At 39.0% G+C, this 18276-nt stretch overlaps 1 protein-coding gene across 1 annotated transcript in view; it reads right to left on the reverse strand.

Moving 5' to 3' along the window:
- Positions 1-18276, reverse strand: part of kdm6a (lysine (K)-specific demethylase 6A) — a 62398-nt gene that overhangs the window by 32497 nt on the left and 11625 nt on the right. The window contains 4 exon segments of the mRNA XM_028435460.1: positions 1691-1725; positions 3378-3432; positions 9670-9790; positions 16738-16796. Coding sequence (XP_028291261.1) covers positions 1691-1725; positions 3378-3432; positions 9670-9790; positions 16738-16796 — 270 coding nt within the window.

Consider the following 18276-nt stretch of genomic DNA (forward strand, 5'->3'; position numbering starts at 1 on the left):
TGAGGCTGTTTTGACTTGATGGTCAACTCTGATAAAACTGAATGAGATTCAAAAGGCTAGAGCAGTGATTCCTAAATGGTTCAGAGTCCTGTACCCCTTCAGACATTTAACCCCCTACTCCTGCACATTAAAAAACTAAACAATGTAATGGAAGTTACAATGTAGAGACTGAGTCTTAAATCGCTCTCCACACTAATGGCAGGTTTCCATTGGCGGTATCGGCTCTGCATTGCTCCGCACTCCTTGCTTTTGGAACCCGATGTGGTTTTTCCAGAGCATTTCCATTGAGCACCAACCTGACACGTGAAACTGCCAGACTCCATGGATTGCACTTTTTTGCTGCCATCCTCACAAGATCGCCAACAAAATCCAATGGTGGCCAAATGTTTCCTCTCTGTGTGTGAGTTGATGACTCTATGCTGTTATGATTCTCTGACCAATCATTGTCTGATTTATGTCTTTGTCACATTTTCAGACCAGGGCTGAATTTTTTTGAACCTCAACAAAGTAGGTACTAAAAAAGCACCACCAGGTACCACAGAGGAGGTACCTTTTACCAGTGGAAACGTGCAAAGACAGAGTAGAGCCAATGCCAGCAGTGGAAACGTGGAAGGCTTTTTCCCTATTTTGTTTTTCTGTTTGTCAAAGCTAAAAATCTAAGGGAATCAAAGTCTTGACCCTCACAATGTGTAGTCTTACATGGGCCAATGTGTAATTTGTGGTATTCTTCATATTGCTGGTCTATTTATATTCTAGTTTCTATTTTTCATTCTCCACCATGACAATTTGCATTTTGCTCAGAATTCTATGAAAAAACCACTATAGAGCATAATGATGGAATGAACGAGCGATACAAGTGGAATGAAACAGTATTTATTTCCTCATAAATAGAATTACTTGTATAGTTTTTATCGTTTCCGGTAATTTCCCGCCACACCCCTTGGATTTTCAGTTCATGTTCTCGTCAAGATTATTTCCATCATCATCATCATTAAGATTAGTGGTGGGCAATATGGAAAAAAATATATCAGAATTTCGCATTCGTAAAATCACGATCACAATTTTAATCACAATTTTTTCATTCAGACTATAAGACTGTTTCGCAAGTTATTTACCAGTAAAACAAATCAATTTAGCTATTTAAAATCATCGCCCTAAATGGGGAAAAATAGAATACAAAATTATTTACGTCAAGGTACTTTTCAAAAACCTTGTTCCAAGTACAATTACCATTAAACAAAAAAGTTGACATGGAACAAAACGACCATATTATTAATGGCTATGTGGCTCCTTTATTATAGCCTGGAGGGGTCACGTGAGAGGAGTGTAAACGGAAGGTTCTACGATCTCCGTGATTTGGCAGATCGTCATCACAATTTAAACCTTCACGATTCCATATTGTCAGATTGCACGTCCCTAATTATGATTATTATTTTTAGCTAAAAATAAACAGTATTAAATCCCATGTTTTTAATGCTTTTGTGTGTTAACTATTCACTCCATCTCAAGCACCCCCTGTAGTGTCATTGCGTACACGTACCCCCATTTGAGAAACACAGGGTTAGATTTTTGAGAATTGCCACAGATGCTTGGAAACCTATGCTCTAACGGAGTCACAGAGAACAAACTTGCTTGAAATTCAGGCTAAAAGGCATTGTTTTAAAGAATATTTTATGTGTGAAGTTCTTACCTGGATCTCATACAAATGAGCGATGTGGAACTGAACTGTGGGGAAAGGCAGAGCAGAGAGGAATCAGGATTTAGCAGAGCAAACAGTGCAGCACAGAGCAGAGCACAGATGGGCGGAGGCGTCGTCTCCTGCGTGCACGCACTAGGAAACATACATTGTGTGTCCTGCACGTTTCTCTCCTTGGGCTGTTTCCAAGGCAACGACAATCACAGGAAGTGTCAGAGCAGACTAACACAGAGGACGATAGCTGCACCTTTACAGCAAGCAACGAGTGGTTACTATGAGCGTGGGTTTGAATCCCCTCCCCAGGTTTAACCCACCGCACAGTTTGGTCGACCTACCTGACAAGATTCAATCTGCAGTCAACAAAAGAACATGCAATTAACCTTGAAACGCAGCGTGGTGATTTTAAAGACGTGCAAGTGTTAGAAGTTGAAGTTTCAGGCTCTAAATCTTCTTATGCATGTGTGTCAAACTCAAGGACAGGGGGCCAAATCCAGCCCTTTAAAGCATCCAATCCGGTCCACAGAATAAAGCAAAAAAGTCAGAGAAACCATGAATAATTGTGTAACTTACCAACTAATATCTCCAAAATGATACACAAATTCAATAAAACTCCACAATATTAGCAGGGCCCTCACGCTTATGCAGGCCTGCACGATTATGACCAAAATGATAATCGCAATTATTTGGATCAATATTGTAATCACGATTATTAATCACAGTTATCATGCCTGTCTTTTTTTAATGAAATACCTTTTAACAAACAATATGTGAACAGTTTAGAGTGCAAATTAAAAGCTCTAAACAAGAATTACAATTACTAAAAAGAAAAAAACGGGCAACTGCTTAAAAACTATTTCAGCCTATAAAGAAAAGGCAAGAACATTAAGGTGCGTTCACACCGAATGCGACTTCAGTGACTCTGGTGACTAGATATCATCCAAAATCAATGTAAATGATGCAAAGTTAAGCGACGCAATTATGAGTGACAGAAAGTCTCACTCGCTTTTTATTGAGATAAAGTAACGGAGCTTTAATCATGTGTTCACCTCCTAGTGGTTGGCTGACTACTGGGGTTAAAAAGTGCCTGATTAGATATGCAGCAGAGCCCACATTTTAAAACTAAAAATCACCAACAATCAGGTTAATTTAATCGTGGTGGCCAAAATCGTGATCACAACAAAAATTCAACTAATTGTGCAGGCCTATGCTTATATCACAGGTCATTTTTAATCAGAAATTGTTAAAAGAACTCTCAATTTTTCCAAAATCCTGCAATTTTCTTTAAAATTATTTTACAAAATGTCCCCAAATGACATAAAAAATTGGCCATAAAATCAAACTAATTGATATTATCAGTGCCTTAAATATTTTATCATGTATTTATATGTGGAAGTGCAAACTAGATGACAATAGACAATAATGATTAAAATACTATGGTAATTTTCACACCTATAATCTGTGGCACACTTAGGATGAACTGCTTCGTATTTGACCTCTGAACTAAAAATGAGTTAGTCACCCCTGTTCTAATGAATTTAACATGTTGCTATTCTAATATGATGTTTTGAGTATGTGATTTCTAACATACGATATAATCTGTCCTATGTTAACCTGCAGGTACAGTCCGAACTGGGGACATAAAATGGGCTGATACATCAGAAAACCAGTAAAAAATACTCACTTTCAGCTTTGGACAAAGTGCAGAGAGTGGAGTCGATCAAAGCCAGATGAAAATGCTGCAGAGAGAGAGAGAAGCAGTTTGTTATGAATGAAGATAAAGAACAGGATATAAATAGATTTCACCTCCATTCCTCTAAGCTGTGGTGCTTTTAAGGAACCGTCGGCAACATTTCACTTCTGTAGACATCTCAGTCTCTCATACCAAACAACAGGTCAATCAGATCAATCACTACCAAAAAACATATCAATTTAATAACTCTAGTTACCTTCCATATTTACTGAGGTCTGTTGATTTAAAGGTCCCATGTCATTTTATTTTTCACCCATCTCCATTTCTTCTAGGAACTCCAAAAACATAGTATTTGAGGTTTATTTTCCCAAACTCTCCTGTTTTCCAGAATTTTAGCCTCTGAAGTCACTTTCTGATCAACTCTACACAAACAGGCTGATTTGCATCCTACTTATGCATATTCATGAGTGGGCGTGTCTAGACGGGACACTGACTTCCTCCTCCTCGCACATTGACGTAGGGCCAGACCCACTCCGTAGCCGAGCTCATGCTGCTTTATAAACACGAGACAAAGCGTGGGGGCGGGGCATTCACCGGTACATACATAGACTGTAGAAAATGCATACATAGCACTGAGCGAAGGATGCTGAAATGCTCGCCTTCATGGGTGTGTCTGTTAACATGTCAATCACAACAGCGAACTTCCTGGAGGCGCGGCTTCTCCAGCTCAGTGCCGCATCAAATTCGTCATCAAAGTGGGAACGCGTCATCAAAATGGAGCGAGGTGTTTGGGCTCACCATTTTATTAGGGATGCACCGAAATCAAAACTCTTGGCCCAAACCGAAAATAAAAAAAAACCAAGGCCGAAAACGGAAAAATCCTAAATAAATTAATATGCAAATGATTCGACAATGTGATTTTCTGGATTTTTTTCTCATTTTGTCTCTCATAGTTGAGGTATACCTATGATGAAAATTACAGGCCTCTCTCATCTTTTTAAGTGGGAGAACTTGCACAATTGGTGGCTGACTAAATACTTTTGCCCCACTTTAAAAAAAATAATTAACTCGAACCACTTATCCATAAAATAATAATGTACAGTTATTGTACAGGCCTATAACTGACTGGACCACTGAAGAGGGTCAAATTAAATATGTTCTCATTAAAACACAAAGTCCATTGAAGTTCTTGATGAAGAACAGCTTCTCTGCTTTATTTGTTCTCCAAGTGTGTTCTTGGAGATGCCCACAGAGCTCTTATTTCATTGTGCGCGCTGGTTTGATCCCATCGAAGTAATTATCTTTATTACGCGGATTAAGAAAAGCCTTGATGAAATAAGAGGATCCCTGTGAAACGTGCGCTGACAGACTCTGAAACCAGATTCTACTGCTGATGTGCAACCACACGTCTGTCTTCTGTGTAGAGTGTCCGAGTAAACGGAGGGCTACACGTAACTACAGTGTTGACGTGACACATACATGAATTACACTTACGTCTTAAACTCTGATCAGAAAATGCTTTAGTGCTTAGATGGATTGAAATACAGCCGCTCTGTGATTCCACAAACAAGTTTGTGCGTTTCCTTTCCAGACAAGCCCGTCGCACTCACTGCTGTGTTTGCTTGCATCTTTAAGACACCCTGTTTCATGTCCCTATGAATGCATGGTGGTTTCTAACCAAGCTGTGAGTGGAGCTTTGTATGCGTTTAAATAAAATGTGGTACATACTGTATGAGATCATGGAAATGGCAAACAAAATACGGAAAATTATAATATCGTAGCCAGATTTTATTAAATGAAAATAATTAACAAGCATAAAGCATCCAAACCTTTTGTTTACTGGTTTCTTCCTGGTAAAAATTGAGCTGACAGATCTGAAGGCAGCAAAAAACGTATCATAAAAAGCTGTCAATGAACTGATTATATGCAGACGTGGAGCTGTGAGGAGGAGCAAGCTCAGCTGAGCCATTTGATTGGCATATTTCTCAGCCACTATCTGACCTGTCCCTATCAGGTCTCTCAGATCTATGGACAGGTCAGATAGTGGAGCCCAGAGTTCACAGCAAACATGGTGATACTGCTTTTAGTTGTTATGCTGCGAGGAAGTGGAACAAACTGCAGCACAGCTGAAGTCAGCATCAAATGTGAAATAATTTTGCCTTACCTTGCCTATAAGAAAAGATGCACACTTGAAAGCAAACCAAGCCAATTAAATACTAAACCACTAAATATAGCCGAGAATTAAGAGTAGATTGTGTTAAAAAAAAAAAAAAAAGTTTTGTGGAAAGCAGCCGATATACAGGAACGACAGTGTGGAACATAACGGAATTATACCCCTACACTTTGAGGATGCCAGAAAAGCCAAAAATGCCAGAAAAACATGATATATATATATGCTAAGTTATTATTGGCATCCTATTCCACTATCTGTCATCTATCCCAAAGAGCGAGGCGTGGCAACTATTTCCTGTCACAGAATGTTCCTCCTCTACCTCCTTGCTCCTGTTCTACTCCACTAACATCATGTGTACAGCAGAAGAACCAAAACCAAGTACCTGCTCCTGCATTAAATCCCTAAACATCTGCATCCATATATATGCACATGGGTGACCCTGCATTTCACCCAAGTCAGAACACAGTGTACCTCTGATGGCTCAGCCGTTTAAACAGAAAACACTAACATTCACTGACTGTAAAATCACAATCAGACTTCACACAAACACCACACATACAGTATCAGCCAGTAAGACCTCAAAGTGAAAGCTTGACTTCTGCAGAGCATCATCATCATCATCATCATCATCACAGCTTCAACCTTCAGCCTGAATTTCAGAAAGCGAGTCAAAGCGTTACCTCGCCGTAGCTTCCTACAGCATCCTGTGCTCGTCTGTGTTTCACGCTGGATCGTACAGCTTCACTGACACTGCAGCTCCCTCCTCCTCCTATCCGAGTGTCATCCTAGTGATTACTATTCAGCAGACAGCTGCAGGAGAGCGCACACACATGACACACAATACCTCTGATCTGAAACACACACACTAGCCTCAGGCTCCCGTGCTTCCTTCTATCTCACCTCCTATTCTCAACGCTGTCACTGCAGTAGAAAACCAACGCACAGCGGGAAAACTCATGTGGACTGGATTCATTATCAGTTACCAACTAGATCAGATGCACTGGAATAAAAAAAATCAGTTTGCAATTTATAGTTTATTTGTAGTATATTCTAATCTTGAGGACAAGTGAGTCAAACTGAATTCAGGTCCACCACAGCATCAAATTAGACTGGAAATTACAGTCAAAATAAAGTATCTATCTATCCATCTAAATGTTTCAAATCATTTGGTAAGTTAGAATATGTTCACATCAAGATATCGGTCAATGAATGTTTGACAAAATTAACAATTCTGAGCCAGTTGTTCTTAAAAGCGTAGAAACGAATTAACCGTGACCCCAAAGAAGACATTTCTGATTCTTTGATGTCATACATTATGGTGCCGATTCACTAAAGGTTTAAGGGTATTAAAACGTGTGCAAACGTAACTCCACACACTAATAAGGGGTACAAACCCCAGGGAATCAGGATTGCGTGTAACAATGCGCCCACAATCCATCTTGCGCGTTTCCCTCTGATGAAAATGTAAAGTAGGCGGATCTCATAAGGGCCGCAAAAAAATGGGAGGAGGAAATGCAAATAAATTAATACAGTGGACGCAATGAGATTCATCAAATCTGGAACTGTTAGTGGTGACTGCTTCTGCGCAGGAAAATGTTGCAGTAAATGTTGACACAAAACACAGCGGAGATGAAAAAGGCGCCAGTTAACCTTTCTAGTATAGGAAAATAATTTAAATAAAATAGTCAATATTAACAGCCACTGAAAGAAAACTCGGAGTAAAATGTGTGTGATGGAGAAAAACAGCTGGAGTCCGGTGTGGCTGCGGTGCAGAGGATGCTGTGCACGAAGATCCATGGATGTTGCCTTTCTCTCCATGTTTTGACCGTCAAACTCTTGTGTCGCGTTGATGGCAAAATCAGGCGAATCAGCTATGGCACAATGTTCGGACAAAGCCCTACTCAGGAGGTCAGACCTGCTGGATGATTCTCAATAGATCATCCTCAAGTGTAGTAGACTCACATTAAATTAGGGGGAAAAAAATAAAATTAGGTTTTAAAGTTTATCAAAAAAACACTACATTATTACATGTTTGTGCAGCAGACAGAAGTTCACCTGCCTCCAATTGAACTTCTTCAAATGTCATTTTGTGCTTCTATGCACTCACCTCTCCACGTTAAATGAGCAAAATTTTATTTTAAATATGGCGCTCTCAACATTTGCATCGCAATGTTAGTGAATTGCTCAGAGCAGGTGAGGAAACAGCGCCACCAAGGGATTTAGGGACGCACCTGGCTTACGACCCCTTATTTCAGGTCTTAGTGAATCCGCCCCTATTTGTATAAATCAGGTAACAAACTGCTACGCTCCAAACGAGCGACATTTTTGTAGTTTGTGCAATGGTTCTCCCCTATGTGCACAAATGCAAGTGAAATACTGTAGAGCCGTGCAACTCTGTTGTAAATGAGACGGATGAAACAACGCAATGGGAGCATCTACAGGAATCACGACAATGACATCAATGATCGGATCAGCTAATTAAGACCGATCACAATAATTGCATAAAATGCTAAATATAGGCTGATCCGATCAGTGTAAAGCCTCATTTCAATACATCTAAGCACTAAAGCATCTTCTAATCAAACTCTAATGACTATTGTCTTTGTCATTAGAGTTTTACAGATACTGAAAGAAAAAAACAGCGGAACGCTGACTGATAAAGCAAGACAATTACTCTTATTCTGTAGCATCAGTCACTTTTTCTGCACTGAATATATTATTACATTTCACTTCTCTTGAGAATCCAAACAAAGCCAAAAGTGGATCAGACATCACAACAGTTTCTCACATTTTAAACAGTCATCATCCACACATCCAAAAGAATTTTAATAATTCATATTCCGTCCCTGAACGCCAAACAAACTGCTTATACTTTATTTCTCGTCATTCATCATATAATTATATAATAATTGATTGACAATGATTGGGATCAAATTCCAATGGAAGGATCTAATTGGATGCTGCATTCTCAGACAAACCATAGAGTTGTACAGTCTGCACAGCGTGAGCTCCGGGTTTCAGGAAGCTGCAGAAAAATAAGACACCCGATCCATAATTTGTCCACTCAATCAATGACAGGGACATCTTGAGTTTGAACTGCCAACCTTCAACTGCTTAGAAAAGGTAAACTGCTGGATGACTGAAAACTTCCTTCAACTAAATCATGAAGAGATGGAGATGATTATCTTTGGTAACAAGGAAAAGAGGACTGCTGTCAGCAAGGATGTTGAGTCTCAATCTTTAAAAGCTAAAGTCCAAGTCAAAAACTTTGATGTTCTGATTGACTCAGATATGACATTCAGCAGTCAGATCAAATCTATCACAAAAACATCTTCTACCACCTAAAGAACATCTCCAGAGTGAAAGGTTTAATGACTCAGAAAGATCAGGAGAAACTGGTCCATGCTTTTATCTCCAGCAGACTGGACTATTGTAATGGTCTTCTGACAGGAATCCCCAAAAGAGCATCAAACATCTACAGCTGATTCAGAACGAATCTGAACCAGAACAAAGAGGTCAGAACACATTACTACAGTTTTAAAGTCTTTACACTGGCTCCCAGCCAGCCTCAGAATAGACTTTCAAGTTTTGCTGCTGGTGTATAAATCTGTGAAAATACATCAGTAACATGTTAGTCAGCTTTGAACTCAGCAGGTCCCTCAGATCTATGAACACAGGTCAGATAGTGGAGCCCAGAGCTCACAGTAAACATGGTGATGCTGCAAAAAAAAGTGGAACAAACTGCCAGCAGAGCTGAAGTCAGCATATAATATAACATTTTTAAAATCAAAGTTAAAGGCACTTTTTTTCCCTACTGAGTATGATTGAGAGGGAGATTTTTGGTCATGTTGTTGATGATGTTTGTTGATTTGAAATGTTTTTGCTGCTGATTTTAATGTTCTTATTGATTTTTAAGTTGTTGAATGTTCTCTGTTGCACTTTTTTATCATGTAAAGCACATTGAGTTGCCTTGTGTATGAAATACGCTATACAATAAATGTGCCTTAAATTCCAATTAGACAGCAACCATCTCTGCTAAGACACAGCCTCCAGGTAATCCCATAGGACACATTAAGCCACATTATCACAGCTTCCATAATCTGCGTTTACCTTCATGCTCGACTCGTAGTCGGTGTTGACTTTGAACATGAGCCCCAGTCTCAGGTGAATCTCTTTTGCCCGTGAGAAACCTGGGTCAATGTAAAGCACATCCTGGAATGCTTTGATTGCCCTAAAAAAACAAAGAAAACTAAATGTTACAGAAGAACAAGAACAGTTTCTAATCCTGTATTCTGCTCAGGATGGTTTGGCTAGTCAAACTCTCAGGTTGGATAGTGAAGGATTTAAAAGGTCACTAATGTCGATAGATTTAGTTAATAATATGTTATCTGAACATTAAGGGTGCTTTCACACATACTTCTTTGCTTCGCACCATGCTTCGCTTCCTCGGATAGTCCGGCCTTTTTGCGATATGTGACAGATCACTCGAACTCTGGTGCGGAGCAATCAAGCAAACTCTGGTCCTATGAAAAATGTGGGTTTCCGTTCGGCTCAAGCAAAGCATGGTGCGGTCTTTAATCATGTGAGAACGCAAACAGGACCAGATATAGGACCTTACGTTGAAGCGCAAGTCTAACTGAGCAACTTCATCGGTGACACAAACACACACACACACACACTGTCGTCACGACAACAGGCACGCACATACACAATCCAGCACTCCAGCAGGCAGCACACACACAAATATCCAAACATCCATCCATCCATTTTCAGACCTGCTTTGTCAGCACACAAACACATCACAAACATTTCCTCACTCTCTTCCGTATTACTTCCGCATCATTCATGTCACTTCTTTCTCTTCCTCAAACTGTTCACATAGTCAGCCATGACTGCACAACTGACTGCTTCATGTTTCACCTGCTCATACATTCACATCTTCACACATGATACATCCTTACCGGTAAGTTACCAGTGACATGACGCCTCTGAGCGCTGACAAGTGTGAGACGGACTGGCATCAGCTGTGTTTATGCAGTGCATTAGAGAAAGTTGTAGGATCGTGTGATAATGGTTTATTTTGAATTAGTATTAATGATGTGTCTGGGGGGTTTGCTTTAGAATTTCCTTAGGAAAACATGGAAAGAAAAACCAAATATCAGTGACAGGGCAGCGGCACACACACAAACACACCCAGTGCTCCTCGATCTGTTCTGCAGACATAGATATCACGCACAGTGTTTATGGGTCATTTTGAATTATTCTTAATTATGTTTCTGGGGTGTTTTTGTTAGGATTTCCTTTGGAAAATCATTTTTTCTGACAGAAGTCTATGGAGGCTGAAGTATTCTGTCCAATAGGTGACCGACCGTTTTGCCTACGTGACGTTCAGAAAGTTTGGTGCGCTTGGCAAATAGCATGTGTGTAAGCAGACTGAACTAAATTAAAATGCAACAATGTTGCAGATTCACTGCCTGAACCACACCGAGTCTACCGGGCACGTGAAAGCACCCCAAAACTGTGAGGGACGACGATTACGGTATTTATCATATAAAGACATATAGGCCGGGAGCCAGGTCCACTCCTCAGGACGTTTTTGATACCTTTTTTTCACTATTATATCCTGTTATCATATACCTTGGGCCATCACGAGTTGAAAATGACCACCTCCAACTCGGCCCCTTTGGTCTCAGGGGCCAAAAAACACCCTTTTAGGGAAAAGCTTCTGGTGAAATAATGTAATTGGCAACAAAAGTGATCATTTTCAAGCATTTTATTATGCATATCACTGCCTAAAATATACACAATATAAGCTTCAATTTAAGTCCAAGATGACCTTTCTATATAGAGGATGACAGTTGCTATGACCAAAGATCTCCATTGTACCTCAAATCGGAGAAAACTCAATTTCAGTGATCATGGTTTTGTCGGGGAAAAAAATTCTCACTTCTTTCTGGTAGTCTTGGACATGCTTAGCATGAATCAGGGGGGTGACAATTGTTACCTGTTGGGCAACTCATGATATTAACCCCTTTCTATCGGATACGGCCAAATTCTGAAATACATCAGATTCCTCTGTTTTTTGAAGTATGCTGAACAAACTTGAAATATGCTTATATTCTGCAATAACTGATCCTGAAGACATTGTCAGAATCATTTTAAGAGTATAATGTTGTTCCATTTGACAAGTCTAAATTCCTCCAGGCCATGTCTTAAAGGGACGTGACCTAAAGAAACTACTTCATAGTATATTTTTTTTTAGCAAAGAAACACTGAAATTACAATTGCTGTTCTATAATTTATCATCCGGATTGTAATATACAGCTCCGGGTCAGCAGCCAGTGGGACTCCATTGTAGTGCAAGTCTGACCCATTTTCGGGTGCTCATAAACGAGCTAAAGCATGTGGTTTCACCCCCTTTTTATAGCTCCCCTGCATGGAGAGACCCTGCAGGATTAGGCCAAAGTTCCACTGTGTTGAAGCACCCGATGCACTTCATTACCTCGTGTACGTGCCTGCATGCAATGTCAGGAAGCCAATAAAGATGGCCTCTAGAACTAGTAGTAAATTATCTGTGTACAACTGCATCACAGCAACCCTCAGGACACCTTTAGGGTCCAAACATGTACAGTGCTTTAAACTCTCTATCTCATCCAGTTTAAAGCCTAATTGTATGAACTTTGACGAGAATTTTTTTTTATTGTAAGTTACTAAATTCGAATAACAAAAGCCAAAATTAACTTTGGTTTTTTTTTCTTGATCGAGAGAAAGCCTTCTCTTTTAGTGGTTTTCCCATAAGCACCTAATAAATATAAGCCTCTACCTTCAAAATACATGGAAAACAGGTTTTATGAGAGACACCCACCCCCGCCCAGCAATTTTTTTTCCAAAAAATGCTCATAACTCTAAAAGTAATACTGCCTCAAAATCAATGTTCCTATCAATTATTGACCTACTCAAGTCTGTAACAACTTCATATCAAATGTTCCACTTTGCACATTATAATTTTTTTAAATGTGTATTTTGTGTTTTTCTATTACAGAAAGGACATAAAAACATTAAAAATACAAAAACATAATGAAAACTGTATAACTATGGTTAGGTCTGGAGTTGTTGTGAAAAAAGGGGGAGGAAAAATTATATACATTTTTATGACAGTTTTATGAAGGGTACCATTTTGGTTCCTAAGCTCAAAGAGTAACTTTTTTAAAGGTTCGCAGAAGATTAAAGAAAACACTTAGTAAATAATGTACTGAAACGCAGAGAAAAGCTTGTGGTTGCTATTTATTGCACCTCAATTAGTGATCTTTAAATAGTCCCCATGAGAAACAAAGACTCCACTCACCCTCTGCCTCCTTTTTTTTACTGAATGAGAATAAGACACGTTCCCTGTCATGTATAGGAACTCATATTTACCACTGAGTATAAAAGAGCGGTGCCCTGTTGAGTCATTGTTTCAGTATAAGGCTGATGATTCGATCACCTTGATTTGCCTCAGTTTGCATCCACAGCGCAAGTTTTCATTGGCTCCAAACTGTCCTTGATGCAGTTACATGAGCTAATGATATGGAGCGACTGGGGTAGAGCTTTCTTTGGGCAGACAAAGATATAAGAAGAGGCTCTTGTTTATTGGTCAAAGTGAGCACGTAAGCGTGCACGGGAGTTCCACCTGTTCTTTCATTGCATTCAACGATGGAGCAGCAACAAGTTGCCATGTTTTTGGAGGTGTTGGTGGTTTGCTTTCGTGCCGTAGCAGGTTCTCCTGCCATGCTCTCTACACCATCTGTGTCATTCCTCCTCATTTCAAATAAAAAAAATGTATTTTCTGATGCAATGTTTTTATATTTTTATGTTACCAGTGAAAAACGAATAAGCAATAAACAACTAGACACAGAGCCAAGCTACAATGTCCCCATCTAAAGGATTTTTTTTATATTGTCAAGTGGTGAAATAATGCAAAGTTGGGGTCCAAAATAAAAATGAAGAAGTCGCATGAAGGAAATTTGTTTCATATCAATTTTATACTATAAATTAAAACAGACCAGATTTTTCTCTTACTAGGGCTGTAGTCAACCAAGTAAATGGTTGGTCGACCAAGACTATGGCTCACGTAGCAATTAGTCGATCAAAAAGTGAATTAAAAAAAAAGGAAAATGAATGAGCAGGTGCAGAGGAGGACAAGGAGAAAGAAAAAGAGACACAAATATTTTGTTTTGGTGTTTTGTGGTGCAGGTTTGCTTTTAAACGCAGACCATTTATGATATGAACCTTATTCAAGCTTTGACCAGAATCCAACAAAGCAAAAGTGAAACCTACAGACTTTAAGTATTTATATCAGAGCCCGACCTGAAACCGACATTTAAAACCTATTTTTCCCCTCATACAAATGACATATTCATGTTTGTTTTAGTGGTAAACCTGCTTTTATTAATGAAAAACTGTATCAGATCAGTGCACGGGGAAACAACCCCATGTCAAACACAGGTGTGCAGTGTGCATAATCTACGTATCAAATATGAGGATAATCCATGTTCTTGTGCAGAGAAATGATTGCTCTGAGGACAGCACACTGTGCTGTCAGCTAAAGCACAACACTTTTATTTTTTACAGCCAGCACTCACGTAAACAGCTGTTGCTGGACATAGAATCATGTTTAGGCATTAAATAAATTACATTTGATATTTAATCCTTATCACCTATATAAGTGCATTGCATTTTTTTAAACAGTATTGAAAGTAAACTGATACCATTGCTGGTCGACTAATGGAAATCTTGGTCGACCACAATGGCATCGACCAATTAGTCCAGTGATTCTTAACTGGTGGGTCGGGACCTAAAAGTGGGTCGCGGACCTGTACTGGGTGGGTCGCGGACAGCTGGTCGATAATAAATTAATACTTAATATCTCTCATGTTCGACTTGTCTTTTATTTTGAAATAAACTTTTCTTTTGACGACTAAACGACCAAAGTTGGCAGTCCTATTTCTTACATTCCCACATGCAGTTACGGGCAAATGAAAATAAAAAAAAATATATTTTTTTTTTTTTTACTGTCACCCAAACCCTAGACAAACTTTTTTCCAAATTTAAGGGGCTAGCATATCCACCAGATAGAATATACAAAAAGATCTGCTATACATCCTGAGAGAGTAGGTGGAGCTGTATTACTAAACCAAATTTCAGTTTTCTATTTGATGTAGTTCCTGAGATATTGGAAAAAAATATAAGGATATAAGGATGCACAAAAATCAACACATACCCCTGCACGAAATTGTCCATATCTTAAAAAGTCTTAATCCGATTAAAAATTAAAATTGACAATGTGTCAATTGAATAATTAATGAACAAATGGTAAAAATGTCAGAATTTAGCAGATTTCTTTAGACCGAAATGCGTGGAATGTCCTGAAATTTTTTTGAAGTGACATGGAATGACCCATCTTGGATACTTCCTCTGTGCTTGATCCGAGCAAAGAGCGTTTGTGTTCACAGCGCACCGGAATCACTTTAGACTTTCCTCCGATTCTGGCAATTCTCTGAAATTCACCTGCCTGATCCACTCTACACTTCATTTGCATGTTCATGCCAGCACAAACAGCTGATTTTTGGTGAAAACTCATCTTAAAGCAGTTAAAATGCTCTCAGATTCATCAATGTGAAGAATCTGTGTAAATGTGACCAACAGTGTAATTTGAAACACAAGTCACAAACAAAGGTTTTTTATTTGCCAAGTACAGTTTAAAACAGCACAAGGAATTTAACTTGGCAGTTGGTGCGAAGAACAGAAAAAGAGCAAAAAACAAACCAGAAACAATAACAATAAACATGTAGGATAAAGAACAAATAAAGGATAAATATATACATATGCTGTATACAACTGTTGCAGGTAATATTGCCTTTATGGAGGTGGTACAAACAATCACATACACCTTTTACCTTTTTATATTCACTTTACAATTATCTAATGACTATACTGTCAATAAAAACAACCCTGTTGATATTTGTATGTGTTCTCTTCCTGTAAAGAGTTTTGGGAGATTTTGCTCATTTATAGACATTTTGATATTGAAAACTTCACTGTGGATCCAAAACCAAAGAAACATGTCAGCGATATGCAGGTGATCTAACGACACTTCACTCAGGCAGTCAAATTATGAAACGCCTAAAAAAGTAAGCGATTGAGACAACTGTCAGCACAGCATCCCTATCAAATACACAGGCCAACATGTAACTTGTACCTCTTCTGATAAATCTCAGGTTAAAGGTGCAGTTTGCAATTCTTAAAAAAGTGATTTTTTTTTTTGGTCATATTTGCTAAAGCTGTCACTATGTAAGGACAGCTTTACATCAAACTAGTAGTTTGTGCGAAAAAAACAGTCTCATTGAGTCCCCCCTGCTGCCTTTGGCAGATTGCCAGAATATACCGCGACCAAGCAAAAAGAACCAATCAGAGCCAGGATTGTGTCTGATGGGCTGTCCGACAGCTGTTGCTCACAGTCCCCGCCCATTTTAAGGGGCTGTAGCGCCATCTTTTTTTTTTTTTTTTTTTTTTTAATAGTGTATGGTCTGGAGGAGTAAAAGATCGAATTGGTGACTTTTCTGCTTGAAAAGTAATTACTGCTGCTTGATTTACATTATGTTTGATTTGTAATTGTTACACTAGAACTCTGTAGTGCATGTGGTTGTTCATGTGTGCGCAGAAGCCTCCGTTTGAGCTGCTGTAAGTGACACTGTGTTGTTGCTGCTGTTGCTGAGGTGTGTGCACATTGTGAGAGGGGAGCGCTGCAGTAATATGCTTTTAACACAGCATGTTATATTACTGCGATGTTGCTAACATACTAACGTTAGCTTGTTAGCTCCTCTCAGGGAGGGACTTTGGAAAGTTTGGAGGGAGGGGGAGAGAGGGATCTGAGAATCGCGGACTGCACCTTTAAGCAAATGCATCCGAGTTTGAATGACAGAGAAAAATGAATACAATAAAAAATACCTGAAGGATGAAAAGCTGCAGCGAGCATTAACAAAGTGTGGTTTGCGAATGGCAACTCTGGTCAAAACAAGACACAGTGGGCCAGACAACCTTAACATTGCACTCAGACCACAAGGAGTAAAACTGGAGCCTTTATTTGTCTAGAGCAAAAACCCAATCATCACAAAAGCTGAGTTTAGAAGAATGACTTACCAGTGAAAAGAGTTGAAATGGAAGTAAACCATGCCGAGGCCATACAAAAATGCAGCATTCTGTGGACAAAGGCACTAAGGTTAGAAATAAGGTTATAAGCGGTTACACATATTATGCAATAGTGTGTTAAAAATGTGTTTTTCATTTAAATTAAATTGGATATGCAATGTTTTCACTTACTAATGTCTCATCTTTGAATAACTAGTCTAATAATATAATCTTTTACCTTAAGAAGTGCAACGTGGAATGGACATTTTTAATTCTCTGAATCAACTTTTAATCTCCAATTCTTTGCCAACACTTTCACTTCAGGTACCGTAATTTCCAGACTATAAGCCGCTACTTTTTTCTCACGCTTTGAACCCTGGGGCTTAAACAATGATGCTGCTAAATTGTGGATTTTCCCAGTTTTATAGCCTTCATGCCGCCACAAAATTGAGCTCCATCACATTAGACCGGGTGGAACAATGAAATTGTGAACAATAAATCGTTTTTGCTCGCACAGAATCATTCAGAAAATCATCGCGTTAGGTTTGTTCAGGATTGATCAGTGCTCTGGACTCTGAGGCTGATGGAGACGCTTCCGTAAGGAGAACGGACAGACGGAGTGGCCTGGATACAGGCTGTATACAGACTGTTCTGATCTCCGCTCTGACTACAGTAAAAGTCAGCCAGTTTATAATAGTAGCATAACAGCATGAAGTTGTTAAATCACCACGTTGGATTTCTTCAGGAGCGATCGCGTCCGTATTCTGACTCAGAGTCTGACTCGCTGTGATCGCTCCGTGGTACTTCACAATAAGAAGAGCGGATGAAGCGGTGTATCAGTCTGGTTCCAGTAAAAAGTGACCATAAAAAGCTGTAAATGGACTGATATGTAGACGTGAGGCAGTGAGGAGGAGACTTCATGTAGTAAAGGAAACTTATCAGTTGAAACACGGACATTTCTGTTAAACTTAACTTGAGTACAACACCTACCTGCCTGTTCTGTTTGGCCAAGTTGTCTGACGGGTGCCCTCATCAGCCAATAGGATGCGGCTTATGTTATGCTGCGGCATTTGTGTCGATTTTTCTTAAAAAATAACTAAATTATTGTAATGCGGCCAATAAAACAGTGCACTTTATAACCCGGAAATTACGGGTACTTATTGTAATCAGGAATCTTACACCACCTCTGTCAAAGCTGCTGCTAATTCTGCCAAAACATTACAAGCACTTCCCGTAAAATCATGTCTGTTTCCCATTTATCCATACAAAACTGTTGAATTATGGACTTTACATTTCCTTAGAGTGGTTTACCTTTCCCTCACATGATAGATAAACACCATATGATGCATCCAGTCCTTTTCAAACCAAAGTGATAATAAATTTAAACTTCTATTGCATAATCATTTTACAAAAAAAACAGAATTATTTTTATACAACCTATTTACATGCAAAAAATATAAAAATAAAACAAAAAAAATTCTGCCATCACATACTAACAGAGTAAAACATTTAATGTATGAAAGTTTTTTCACTGTGTAAAAACTACCAAAC

This window comes from Gouania willdenowi, chromosome 21 (assembly GCF_900634775.1).
Source record: "Gouania willdenowi chromosome 21, fGouWil2.1, whole genome shotgun sequence".
NCBI classification, from domain to species: domain Eukaryota; kingdom Metazoa; phylum Chordata; class Actinopteri; order Blenniiformes; family Gobiesocidae; genus Gouania; species Gouania willdenowi.